At 37.2% G+C, this 14,255-nt stretch overlaps 1 protein-coding gene across 6 annotated transcripts in view; it reads right to left on the bottom strand.

Annotated features, from left to right (window-relative positions):
• The window catches only part of CCPG1 (cell cycle progression 1), a 45,229-nt gene that overhangs the window by 12,232 nt on the left and 18,742 nt on the right, over positions 1-14,255 (bottom strand). For 3 of the 6 annotated variants that reach the window (XM_023751621.1, XM_023751622.1, XM_023751623.1), the window contains exons 2-7: positions 12,625-12,693; positions 9,407-9,527; positions 6,602-6,678; positions 4,698-4,902; positions 2,626-2,721; positions 655-906 (exon numbers count right to left, since the gene is read on the bottom strand). In XM_023751621.1, coding sequence (XP_023607389.1) covers positions 655-906; positions 2,626-2,721; positions 4,698-4,902; positions 6,602-6,678; positions 9,407-9,527; positions 12,625-12,684 — 811 coding nt within the window. In that variant the 5' untranslated portion in view covers positions 12,685-12,693. Of the gene's footprint in view, positions 1-654; positions 907-2,625; positions 2,722-4,697; positions 4,903-6,601; positions 6,679-9,406; positions 9,528-12,624; positions 12,694-14,255 lie in introns of those variants that run through there. The other 3 variants (XM_014453419.2, XM_023751625.1, XM_023751624.1) reach the window with 3 other exon arrangements.

The raw sequence follows: 14,255 nt of genomic DNA, 5'->3' as shown, positions 1-14,255 counted from the left end.
TTAAGATATCCATGTACATAACACTTACAAGGATTAACAGTGGACCAGATTACTCTGTAATCCTAACTTCCAAAACTCCAAAAATGTTAACAAGGTAGGGGAGGGTGGAGGTAAGGAAGAGAGATCAACTGAAGGACTTGTATGCATGTATATAAACCTAACCAATGGATACAGACACCAGGGGGGCGAGGGCATGAGTGGAGGGGTGGGGGGGCAATGGGGGGGCTAAGGACACATAATAATCAATAAAGAAAAAAAAAAATATATATATATATGGCTTGAGTGAAACCTGAAGGCAAGAACAAAAAACAAAAACAAAAAACCTGAAGGCAGAAATAATGAGCACCAATTATTGACATTTCAATTGCAACTATTTCAACTGGGATTGACATTTCAATTGTAACTATTTCAACTGGGATTTAGATAATCCTCCTAATAAAGTCAGAGTTCAAAGTACTTTAATTGTGGTTCTAAAATAAACTATTTACCTCATTGTAAGCATTTCAGATTTTTAATCTTCTAATCTTTTCCTTATAAAAAAAATACATGCCAATAATCCTTACATTTCTTAAATAAATAGTGCTTACTTTAAGTAAAAATAGCTTTGTCATACCCTAAGCCATCAGTTTGTTTAACAAATTTTCAATTACTTACCATAGAAATGTCCAAATCCCATGCTGATTGCAATCACCAGAGCAAGTATAATACACTTATTGAGGCCACTACTGAAATGGCGTTTACCCAGCTCCTTAGAGGGTTCAGTTTCTTGGTCAGCGAGCAGTCGTTCTTCAGATTCTGAACTAGAAATAGTTTTCTTCCTAGCACGGCGGCGTCTAAAGGCAGGACTGGGCTGATGGCTGGTTTCATCACTACTTGATTTGTCGTCACTCGGCTGAGATGAAAATACTATTAAAAAAAAAAGTAGATAAATATTTAAAATTTTTATAAAAGTTTCCCTAGTATATATGATTTAGAATAATCAATGCCATCCCTACATGCTTCTTTTACATAAGACAGCCAAAAACAAAACAACACAACATGAACTCAAGTTTTCAAGGTTATGAACATAATGCCAAAACATAAAATATTTCAACTGTGATACACAAGAATCTGTTAATCATATTCTGTGCCTTTGAAGGTCTAGCTGTTTTATTGTTAAACCTCTCTTATAGTTTATACCATCAGAACAATCATTCTCATAGTCTATTAAATTTATTTGATAGTAGAGCTATAAACAAATACTATTTCTAGAAGAAAAGAAAAAAAACACCCTGTATCTCTTTCATTTCAATTTAAGCTCAACTGTTTAAGGAACACAGGGACATATACAAGCAGTTCCTTGGTATTTTTCTAGTTTCACTTCCATTCTATGAGTCCATAATCAAGGTTCAGAGCACTCTAGTTAAGCACAGATTTCCAGAAGTCAAATGAGCCCTTCCCTTCAACTGCCACTCTTACTAGAAGGCTATTAATTTCACCCTTCTAGTAAATATGTCAGCATGAGGAAGTGACACAACAGCTATCTCCGATATTAAGGACTAATCTGGTGCTGCTCCTTTATGAAAAGAATAGTAAACCATAACTTTTTAAAAAAATTCACAAGAAATCACAAGTCCTGAAAACATATACACCAGAAAAATTATCTTCAGTTTTTCATATGTATAATTTATTAACACGGTTTTATATTATCAAAAAATTATATGTTGACACAGAAAATTATGTGACTCTGAAATTCCCCCTGACCAGTTAGAAAGAAAAAGAGCATTAAAAGTAAGGATAAAATGTGAGCTTGAACTTGATACACAGAGCTCCAAAACAACAAACATTCATGCTTTAAAAAAGCAAAACAGTTCTTCAGAAGGCAGGTTATCCATGCCAAAGCAAAGCTGGTAACCTAGGTTAGGCAATACTTTTTAAAGAAGGATTATGGAGGGTTCAGTTAACTTTCACATTTACAACGAAATACACAAAGACAGAAGGCACTAATGAATATTCCTAATATTTAGTGATACAGAAGCTACTGAGAGATCTTTTGTTCATGACCCTTATGCCCATCATGTTTATCTGGTTATTCCTGACCACTAGTTTTTCCAAGATGCCGCCGCCTCAGCTGTGAGGTTACATTTCTTGGACAAAGAGAAAGAAAGGAAGACTTAAATAAAGCATAACATAATACAAAGGCATTCATGATCATGGATGGAGTATTTAAGTCAGACTTTCTGACAGCATTAAGATGGGTCAATGTAAAAACAAACCTTTAGTCAAAATTCCTTTAATAAACTTTCAATTCTACATTAACATATGGACTTCATTATATATTCCAAGTAAACCAGCCTAACCGGTATTAATAAATGTACATCCTTATCTAATGCTTCCATCTTTTTAACCCATACATGATAGGTGAAGTATTTTTATAAGTCTTTTAAAGCTTAATTTGGCCCACAGTCCAAGATGCAAGCAATGCAAAGGCATGCAATAAGCTTAGCCAGCTTTATCACAAAATAAATTTGAACACCTGCTGAGAGTATCATAGCTGACAACAGATGTCTTTAAAGCACTAGGTAAGTAGTCAATGTGACTAGGCACACTCAGCTCTAGAAAAGCTGATAGATTCAGTCACACCACCTTGGAAAAGGAGTTGGCTAGGAACATGGTGTTTCAGCTGACCATCCCATGCCCTTATGCATTCAGGAATCTTCCACAGCTTCTCCCACCACCTTTCTTTTGTGAATAAACAGGAAAAAAGATGTATAAAGCTTTATTATAAAGAATAAAAGGAAAAAAGAGAATTGAAAATACTTTTAATTATCATTTAACATTATTATTTGTGCTCCATCAACATCTAACAATTATGCCTTTTTAAAAAACATATACAATACAAACTTTTCTACAACTACCAACTTGTTCTCTTAGGGGAGGAAAGAGTCATATGGAGAGGGAGAGGAGTGTTCTTACATCAACAAGGGGTTACTGTCACAAGAATTTAATTTAGAAGAAGAAAAAAACTAAGTTGAAATCCAACACAGATGAAGAAAGGAAAAAAACAAAATAAGCAATAGGGTAGCAGGAAATTAAACCGAGAAAAATATGGGATAAGGCAAAGAGAACAAAAACTCTGGGCAACTGATATATACTAGTATATGTAGTATTTTCAACATAGTCCAATGTAACTTATTATTTTTAACATGTTCTTTATTGAAGTAATTCCTTTGGGAGGGATAGCAATTGATAAAAACACCTAATAAAATATACCTCTTAACTGAATCTATAAAATTCCCAAGAAGTCCAAATTTAGAAAGTAGATTAAAACTAGAATAATGTGCTCTGAAGTGTCCAAGTATCTGAAAAAAAGTAACAGCATGTATAGCGTCAATTTCTTAAATGTCTGCTTGGACCCTTCTCCACTACTCCTACTTCATTCAATTACCTTTTCTGGCCTACTAATATTCTCAGATTAAACCACCACAGCCTTTAAAAAAAGTAATTGAATATATATAAAAGTATGAATCCTATATTTTAATAAATAAAATCCAATGACCAAAATGGATTCTAAAATCAATTACGTTTGCCCTATTCTAGCCAACACCAAAGTTTCTCTCTGATCACTAAGATCATCTCATAAGTATTTAAACATTTTGAATAAAGTGTTTTCAAGCTCTTGTTTATAGTCAAACTATTGAAACACTAGTTGAAAATAACTCATTAAATGAGGTAACTAAAAAATTTCTACTTAACATTTTATTAACTTAAACTGAATAAAAATTCCATTGTCTGATTTTGGCAAATGTAAATATTAAAGAATGGTAAAATCTAAAGAAATGATCTAAAATAGATACTACATGTTCGTGTTTCTGCATCAAATTAAGAAATTACTGGAATCACTGGCAGTATTCCAAGGTGTCTCACATAATTCACTCTTAAGTTATAATTGTGGGTTAATAACTGTTGGTTAATTACAGGTTTGTTTCTTGTATTTTCTAGTAACTTGTGTCTAAATAGTTATACCACATTGAAAGATGTTATATGTCCCTAAAATTGAGCCAAAAAATTTTAGAAGGGAATTAGTTCAGTAACTCACATTTTAACCTCCAAATGATTCTGTCTGAACAATAGACATTAACTGCATTAACAACGTGACTTACAATAGGCACATTTTCATAACTCAATCTAAAATGAATGATCCGAAGGTCAGGGTTTTGGGATGCCGCTGCACTGCCAGCTGCTTGAGCCCTGTTTGGCACATAGTAGCACTCAGTAACTGTTTGTTGAATGACTAATAATTGAAGAGAAAGAAGTTTCACTATTTTTACAATATAAAATTTTTATCATTGTAGGTAGAAATCTCAACATTCTCCTGCTTTTAGGCAAAATGGCACAATCTCCACTCTTAAAGATCTAAAACATGTCAAAGGGAGTGTTTGAGACATTAATAAACCTCCTCCTTCTTGAAGCATTTTTTTTTTTTTTTGGTCTTTTACTTAGTAAGAGATGGCATTTATTGTTACAGCAAAAGACTGTGCTCTAGGCCCTAGAGTCTAGGAAAACATTAAATATAACAGTAAATTTTATAAAAATGTTTGAGTTTAATTCAAATATTCAAAACTTGAGATTTAGGATTATAAAATAAGTCATTATATAAAATATGGTCACAGGAGTCTGTAAGTCTGTTATCAGTGTATTCTTTGTATAGTTCTTACCAGTTTCTGGTGGACAGAATGTGTATTGGCTGCTAGAGGAAGAGCCCATGTTAAAGTCTTCTGGACTCTGTGCTTCTTTAACACTTATGGCTTCTTCTTGATTTCCAATTTCTTCTAACTTAGGTGGCTCAAGGGTCACAATATCAGAATCGTCACTGACAGTTCCAAAAGAAACATTGTCTTCAAGTGACTTTTCTTCCTCTCCCTGAGGAATCATAATTTGAGAGATAGTAAATTCAACAATTATTTAAGGGCCTTATTTTCCTACACCGTTCAAAGTGTTAAATGGTACTTAAGTAGTACGGTAATTTGGACTTGAAATAAAAGATATGAATCCTGTCTAATAGGAAAGGATTACTCAATAGTAGCTTCATCTTTTAGTATGAAAACCCCTTCAAACTCCTTGGGAACTCTAACTACTGACAACTCCTTGTAGGCTGCAAAAGCTAAGAAGCCCACCTTTACAACCCAAATGAACACAGAAAGGAGAGGATTTCTTACCGGTTCCATGGGCTTATTTATGTGTAACCCTATAGTCAGGGAGCCCATTAAAAGACAGATGAAATTTTCCTGGTTATGTATGTAATAAACTTTAACAGTTATGCCATGTAAAGATCATCTAGCTATCTAGTTTTATCTAGAAGTCAGGTAAATGCTAAAGGATAAGATTTAGTTTGTTCTCAAATTAAAACTGACCTTGATTTTAGCTTAATTTCTCAATATAATTCAAGAATGTAACCTAATTAGACAAACTATATACCAATACATCAACAAGGCCTGTATACCTATGGAATGATGTTGAACTCTGAATCCATTTTGTCTGACTGTCTTTTCCTGTCTGCTAATGGTATTAGTCATAATAATACCTGTACTTGTTCTTTGTGTTTTTCTATATAGTTCAACTGTTCATGATGGCTGAACATGTGTAACTGTTAATACTCTTTTCATGGCTTACATAAGTGTTATACTAGATGCCAAATACGGAAAGATGAGAGACAGAAGGCAGGACTCAAATCATAGTTCTCAGGATAGAAATGGTCCAGGGTGTTTTTTTAAAATGAAGGCCATAAAACCTGACTGCCTTCCATTTACCTGCCTTTCCTGGTTTGGGAAAATGCAGCCTCAACTCAGACCCTCTGGTTTACAGTGTTGCCCCATCACCAACAATCAAGATGACATCCATACGGAGACTTCCTAGGAATGAGCCTTCCTAGAACTGAGAGACCACACTATTCGACCTTCAGATTTATGATCAAAAGGGGGAAATGTGGATGAAAAAAGGGGATTCTATGGAAAGTAACCTCACAGGATGATCTGATCATAAATTCCTAACTGGGCAGGTCATGGTAGGTAGTCATGCCCCAGGCATATAAACAAGCCCTGTCCATTATATCTGTACATCTAGGTCAACGCACCTATGAAATAAACTGTAACCACCCAAGATAGGACATAATCTTGTTAACTATCATGTAATCCAACCATTACCTTACTTTTTCTGGCCCCCACATAATTTTCCTTAATTTCAAATGCATAAAAGAAAATGCAAAACTTATTTGAGATCTTGCTCCCAGCATGTCAGGGGTTTGGCTCAAACTCTTATAAAAATTATATACCAAAAAATATATATATACAACCTACTTTGAAAGAAAATTATATTAGTGGTTATATGAATAAGACTTTAACACATTACCAATGAATTACTTTTCTAAATTAAAACATCTGAATCAGGAGTTTAAATAAAAGCTAACAACTTTAACCTTAACTGATCAATCTGGGGACTCTCAAAATCTTCAATAAAATTTATTTTTAATTCAAATAGGAACAGAATGCACAACTAGAAATTGAAGCTTTGATTAGCATTCTCTATGTTTACCATATTTCCACAGAGTAAAACACAAGCTTACCACAAGTGCTAACTGTGTTTCCTCCAAAGCTGGATAAGCAGTTTCTCCCACTACCATTGTGACAGTTTGGCTGCTCTCTGATATAAAGAAAAAATCAATTCAATTACATTTTATCACTTTGGCAATCTACATATATAATGATCTGGGTGCAAAAAAATGTATTCTCAAATTTTTAAAGTGGATTTAATCAAATGACATAATCAAATGACATAAGTCATTCTTCTATTGCTAAAAAGATCTGTATTTCAAATATAATTATTTCAATATTTGAAATTGTCAGGGGATAATTTTAGACACTGAACTGAACTCAGTTAAGAGCAACTAAAGCAATATAATCTCTAAGTAAACAGTCTCTACCTTATAATACCAAAGTACTTACTTTAAAGCAAGGTGTTTATAAAAATCTGTTAACATGGAAAACCAATTCTCAGATATCTGATGGAACATATCCTGCATTGTTAAAGTTTATTCAAGCTAAAGGTACCACTACTCTAATGACTATCAATGTCTGGCAACACAAGAATCAAAACTATGGCTCCGAATTACGAACTATCCTATGTAATAAAGAGGTAATATGCAAATTGACCATCATTCCAACACACAAGATGGCCTCCAGGAGAGGGCAGTTGTGGGCGATCAGGCCAGCAGGGGAGGGCAGTTGGGCGGGGAATCCAGGCCTGCAAGGGAGGGCAGTTGGGGGGCGACCAGGCCTGCAGGGGAGGACATTTGGGGGTGACCAGGTCGGTAGAGGAGGGCAGTTGTGGGCAATCAGGCCTGCAGGGGAGGGCAGTTGGGGGCAATCGGGCCGGCAGGGGAGCAGTTAGGTGTCAATCAGGATGGCAGGTTAGGGGGTGATCAGCCTGGCAGGCAGAAGAGGTTAGGGGCAATCAGGCAGGCAGGCAGGTGAGCAGTTGGGAGCCAGCAGTCCTGGATTGTGAGAGGGATGTCCGACTGCCCGTTTTCCATATGAACTAGTTCATATGGAAAATAATCCTATATAATAAAGAGCTAATATGCTAATTAGAACAAACAGCGGAACGACCATCCAGACGACCTTCCGGACGAAGCCGGGGCTGCAAGGGCCCACCAGACATCCCTCGAGGAGTCCCAGATTGGAGAAGGTGCAGGCTGGGCTGAAGGGGACACACACACACACACACACACACACACACACACACACGAATTTCGTGCAACAGGTCTCTAGTTTATAATAAAAAATAGACTGTAAAAAAAAAAACACGAACTTGAGCCCTGGCCAGGGTGGCTCAGTTAGTTGAGCATCATCCCTGCACCAAAAAAGTCGTCTGTTTGATTCCCAGTCAGGGCACATGCCCAAGTTGCTGGTTGAAGTCCACGATCAGGGTGCTGTTCTAGAGGCAACCAATTGATTGTTTCTCTCTCACGTTGATGTTTCTCTCTTTCTCCCCCTTTCTCTCTCTCTCTGAAAAATCAATAAAAACATATTTTAAAAAGGACTTGGAAAAATGTACAAGAGTTCATATTAGAAAGGCTATACAATATTAACAAAATTTGCAATATTAAAATAATATAATAAGTGTAAATTTATGCATAGCAAAGAACATACATGGTGGGGCAAAAGTAGGTTTATAGTTGTTCATATGGGAAATAATCCTATATAATAAAGAGCTAATATGCTAATTAGACCAAACAGCGGAACAACCATCCAGATGACCTTCTGGAAGAAGTCGGGGCTGCGAGGGCTGGCCGAGGCTGTGAGGGGCTGCATTGAGCCTCTAGTACAATAATAAATGATAATACAAGAAAGAATAAACTCTGTGTTTCACATACTTATAACTGTAAACCTACTTCTGCCCTCCCACATACCAAATGTTTACAGCAATTATCTCCAGACCAAAAAAATTATGGGTAGTTAAATTTTTTTTTTTGCTCATCATTTTTTCACTAACATGTATTTCCCATATAATTTAATCCATACAAAAGAAGGAAAAAAAACATACACTGCTTTTGTATGTTATAGTCCCTAACAGAATATTAATTTGGAGGTAAGACTCCTCAACAAAGGTGGACTTGGGTCCAAGAACTCCTAAGGAAGTATGGAAATTTTTTTAGATACATGAGTATATGCATTTTTTGGGAGGGACTGTCCCTAGCTTTCAGTTTCTCAAAGAGATCTCTGATCCATGAAAGTTGACAATCACTGTTCAAAGGAAATCAGTAATCAACAGGTAGGCTAAAAACAAGATTAACAGGTATAATCTATTGTATTTCTAGCCTGGACACCTCCACTTGATTCTCCAGGGGGAAAATGTTCTGTTTAAATTTTTAGTAATTTTTTAAAGAAGTTTAGAAGTAATTTAAATACGAAGATTAGAATATACATTCATTATTTGGGCATCAAATTCCATAGGAAGTGGGATTATACCCAATGTAGATGTTAACACAGTTGTTAAATGCCATTTACCACTTCTAACCAAAGTACTCTGAAGTGTGACAATAACTGGAAAAGTTTGGTAAATCTCTTGTACAAAATTTAATAATTTTGTACATCACTAGTCTTAATCAAGATTGATAATATTGAGTCACTGAAGGACTCATGTGCAATATCAAAGAGTTATCTGGAGGCTCAAACATATACTACAGCTGCGAATAAACAAGGCCCTGGGAAGGCTGGTACCACCAGACTCTGCAGGGTTGCCCACCTAGTCCATACTAATACATTAGTCCTTCAATGGCCTAATCACTTAGCTGTCCATCTAGATTCGTAATGTCCCAAACACGTCCAATTTTAAAAAATAAATATATCCAACTTATTAAACATCTTACCTCCTTGTTCTAACTGCAATACTTGTAGCTCCTCTTGCTCTAAAGATGAATACTCTGGGAGGAGCTCACAGCTGTCACTGGCTGTCCCATGTTCAGAAGCCACCATCTCTATATCAGACCCCTAGGAAAAAGTGAAAATCAGTTATTTGTCTATCAGCTCATCAAAGTTTTGAATACAAGTAGATGCATCCATTATTTAAAGTCCCAATGTTGCTATACTCCAAAGAGAGCAGTATCTAATCTGACTACTTTTGTTCAATTTACTCCATAAAGGCCTATGGCAGGGAAACAGCAAAATGGAGAACAGGTTTAGATTCTAAAAGTGAAGTCAGACTAAAAGTTGAATGCTCTAACTACTCTATTTCACAAACCCAAGCAATAAATTTGAATCCCAACGAATAAATGTTTGTGAGCTATTTTTATTAATTTGCTTCTACTCAAGATTACGGAGTTTGTTAGGTAAGATAGGTATAAAAAATTAGAATTTTAAATTTACAGCCTATTCAGAGAAACAGCCACATGCAAATAACTACTTATTACAGCAATGTATAAATGAAAAAGTTTAAGGGCAAGGCATACAATGAACCCATTTAGATTAATAGGGTTCCTTATAAAATTTTAGAGTATTATTTATTCTTCCAAGCTTGTCCTTCCTACTTTGATATTAGACTGTCTTTTACTTAATAAATAGTTAGTGGATTTTGAGGGTTTCTTCCTTGTGTTTTAATTAGTGAAATAAAGTTAACCACTAGTTGATTCTGCCTCTACCCGTGCCCTCAATTTTCCTATAGTTTACTAATCTATGAAACCAAAAGGTCTGAGTTCTCCTGATAAACATACAACAACAACAACAACAAATTAAAAGAACTCATTAAAGGGTTGGGTTTTAAATAATCCTAAATGTAAGTTTTTGGGGTTGCCTAAAGTGGGAGGAAATAGTAGAAACAGAGGCAAGGTTAGGGATGGACTGGTATTTTCAGGGGAGATCAGTCGTGGCCTACATCAGAATGGGGACAGTAGGGAAAGGAAAACAAAAACAAAAACATGTAAGACTTGATAACTAGATATGATGGGAAGAGGGATACAAGTATAGATATGATCTACTCTGTGACAAGCTATCCCTAACACAGAATACCCTCATGCCAGAGAGGTTTACTTACTGTCTTGCTTCACACTACACTCCCAAGTAAGACTCCCACAGCTGCCTAGTTAATTATCTTTGAAGGAGAAGTTGTTGCTAAGGGAGTTGAGCTAAGCTTGGTAGAAAACAGGTTAAAATCAGAAAAGTCACTGATTTACAAAAAAAAAAGAAACTACCTCTCCCAAATAAAGAAAAGAAACTGCCCGAGCTGGTTTGGTACAGTGGATAGAGCAGGGGTCCTCAAACTACGGCCTGCGGGCCACATGCAAATACAAATATTGTATTTGTTCCCGTTTTGTTTTTTTACTTCAAAATAAGATATGTGCAGTGTGCATAGGAATTTGTTCATAGTTTTTTTTTAAACTATAGCCCAGCCCTCCAACGGTCTGAGGGACAGTGAACTGGCCCCCTGTTTAAAAAGTTTGAGGACCCCTGGGATAGAGTGTCGGCCTGTGGGCTAAAGGGTCCCAGTTCTGATTCCGCTCAAGGGCACTTACCTCGGTTGCAGGCTCCTCCCTGGCTCAGGCCCTAGTCAGAGCCGGTGCAGGAGGCACCTATCGATGTGTTTCTCTCTGTCTTTCCCTCTCTCTTCCATTCTCTCTCAAAAATCAATGGAAAAATATCCTCGGGTGAGGATAAAAAAAAAGAAAGAAAGAAAGAAAGAAAAGAAACCATCTCAAACTCAATTGGTAAAGTTGCTATTAAATTTTGAAACTTTCTTGCAGAAAAGCAATCATTTTTTGTTAATGTTGTTTCCTAGAAGATATGACTGTCTAAACCTCACATTATCAAAGTAATTATAAAAAATACCATCTAAAATATTTTTGAAGTTTGACATACTGTTCATTTTAATTTTTTATTTATTTGAGAGAGGGAGAGAGAGTTATATCAATTTTTTTGTCCCACTTATTTATGTATTCATTGATTGTTTCTTGTATGTACCCTGACCAGGGATCAAACCCACAACTTTGGCATATCAGGAAGATGCTCTAAGCAACTGAAATCAGCCATTAAAACCCTTATTAATGAAGAAAAACAAGTGAGGCTTAAGAGATCCTGAAAACAAAAAGAGAGATAGATAAATCCATTAAATTTTGAATAGGTATACATGATTTTTATGATATTGCTTCTATTCTTCAGTATTTTATGATTTTTCTATAATGGACATATATTACCAGTGTGAGAAAATGTTTATTATGTACTAATTATGAAACATCAAACTTCTATAATAAAATTCATTTTGTGATACAGTTCTAGTCATAGTGCTTTTCCTAGCAAGTTCTACTACTATATATCACAAGTGGAACACATATTCTCCATGCTCCTTTCTGGATGTTTTTAAATGCAGGCTCTGATATTTCCCAGTTGCACACTTTTGGCAAAATTACTTAACCTCTCTAAGCTTTACTTTTCTCAACTATGAAATGAGAATGAAAACTATCTATACCAGATATTTAAAATTATATGAGAACATAGGTAAGGCACAGAACCTGACCAATAATAAACCCTCAATAAATATTTTCCTACTGTCTCAAAGCTGAGAAAAGTAATGTGCAATAATGTAGACGATATTGGCTCAGAGAGCTTTCAGTAATGAAGTTTAATGCAGCTGGGAAAATGTCCAAGCTAGAGACAATGAAACCGCATGCTTAAATGTAGAAAAAATAATGACTTTCAAAGAACTCAATTTTTACATCACTGCTAACATAGTAATATTACAAATGTGCACTGGGGGCGAGGGGAGGTCCCTCAGCCCAGCCTGCACCCTCTTGCAGTACAGGACCCCTGGAGGATGTCCAACTGCCGGAAGGCCCCCAAGGGGTCAATGGTTCTACCATGGAGGTGACAGGCTCCCGCCACCGATGCTGCACCTGCCAGTCTTAAGCCCGGCTTCTGGCTAAGCAGCGCTCCCCCTGTGGGAGCTCACTGACCACTAGGGGGCAGCTCCTGTGTTGAGCATCTGCCCCATGGTGGTCAGTGCGTGTCATAGCGACCGGTCGTTCCATTGTTTGGTCAATTGGCATATTAGCCTTTTATATATATAGGACTGCCTTATAAAAAGTATTGAATAGCATACCTCATGATTGATGACAGTCCAACCACAAGATGAATCACTGTCACTGGAGTTTTCAGCCATTTTTCAGGTCTACAAACACAAAAATACACTGACATGTTAGGCATATTTTATTTTTTAATTTTTTTTATCGATTTCAGTGAGGAAGGGTGAGGGAGAGACAGAAACATCAATGATGAGAGAGCATCACCAATCAGCTGCCCCCCGCACACCCCCTGATGGGGAACAAGCCCGCAACCCAGGCATGTGCCCTGACCAGGAATCAAACCATGACCTCCTGGTTCATAGTTCGAAGCTCAACCACTGAGCCATACCAGGAAGGCGTGCGTATTTTTAAAATCCTATTAGAAGAACTATATGTGACCCAAGTATGAAAAGTGACTTGCTCTCTTTCATTTGAAACTGAGACAACCTACTCATGATTTTACCATACAAGATATGATTGCTTAACTAAATAAACAAATACAACCAAACTTTTAAAACAAGGAGATCCTCCTAAACTGTAAATAGTCTAGACAGCAAATACTTCAATTGAAATTAAAATGGGGTGGAGGAGGGGTTGGGGAGCAGAAGTTGGTTAGAAACTGTTGTCATTGGCAATAAGCTAGACCTAGTCCTACACCAACATACATTTGTCTGTACCTGGTTTGTTCTCCCCTTTCTTTCTGACACTCCTATTTAAACTTCAAATCTGCCCAGCTGGTGTGGCTCAGTGGTTGAACATCAACCTATGAATCAGGAGATCATGGTTCGATTCCCGGTCAGGGTACATGCCCAAGTTTGAGGGCTCCATCCCCAGGAGGCAGCTGATTGATGAGTCTCTCGCATCACTGATGTTTCTATCTCTCTCTGTCACTCTCCCTCCATCTCAAAAATAAAATATCTCTCTCTATATATAAAGAGCCAGGGTCCGTAACATCCAAAACGACCCAATGTACGACCGAACACCGGAAGTCAGCAGCTGCAGGCATGGCAACCCAGCACTGACTGCTGAGGGGGCTGCAGATCAGGCCTGGAGAGAGAAGCAGGGTGTGACCCGAAGCCTCCATGACAGCTGTTGATCAGCCCTTGCCCCTCTCTCTCTCTGGGCCTCGCCAGCAGCCACGGGGGCTGCTGATCAACCCCACCTCTCTGATCAGGCCGCAGATAGGCCCGGAGACACTGATTGGCATAGAAACTGACCAATCAGAACCAAATCTGGGTGAACTGCAAGGAGCCAATGGCTGCCTAGGAGGCAGAGCTTTTGATGCTGACTAGCATAGAAACCAACCAATCAGAACCAAATCTGGGTGAACTGCGAAGGCAGAACCTAAGGTGGGGGCTGAGGAGGAGTTTTAAGAGCAACAGTTGTTTGGTGTAAGGTGTAAGAAAGTGGTTCAATTTTTTAATGACTGGTTTGGTAGCATAGTGCATATGGCTGGCTATCAGTCCAGATATAGGAATTATGTATTTTTGTCTGCCAAGAGCATCTCCTCCTGCTGAAAAAGGCCTTTCCCCCCCATTTAAGCAATCCTATCCTATATAATCTATCTATACTAATAAAAGGGTAATATGCTAATTAGATTGGGTCAACCGCCCATCTTCCGGACATCTGACTTCCTTCCGGACAAAGCCATGGTGGTGAGGGCTGAGCA

The sequence above is a fragment of the Myotis lucifugus genome, unplaced genomic scaffold (assembly GCF_000147115.1).
Source record: "Myotis lucifugus unplaced genomic scaffold, Myoluc2.0 scaffold_23, whole genome shotgun sequence".
Taxonomy (NCBI): Eukaryota; Metazoa; Chordata; class Mammalia; order Chiroptera; family Vespertilionidae; genus Myotis; species Myotis lucifugus.
Note: the sequence above shows the minus strand (reverse complement) of the source record. Positions and strands in the feature narration are given on the sequence as shown.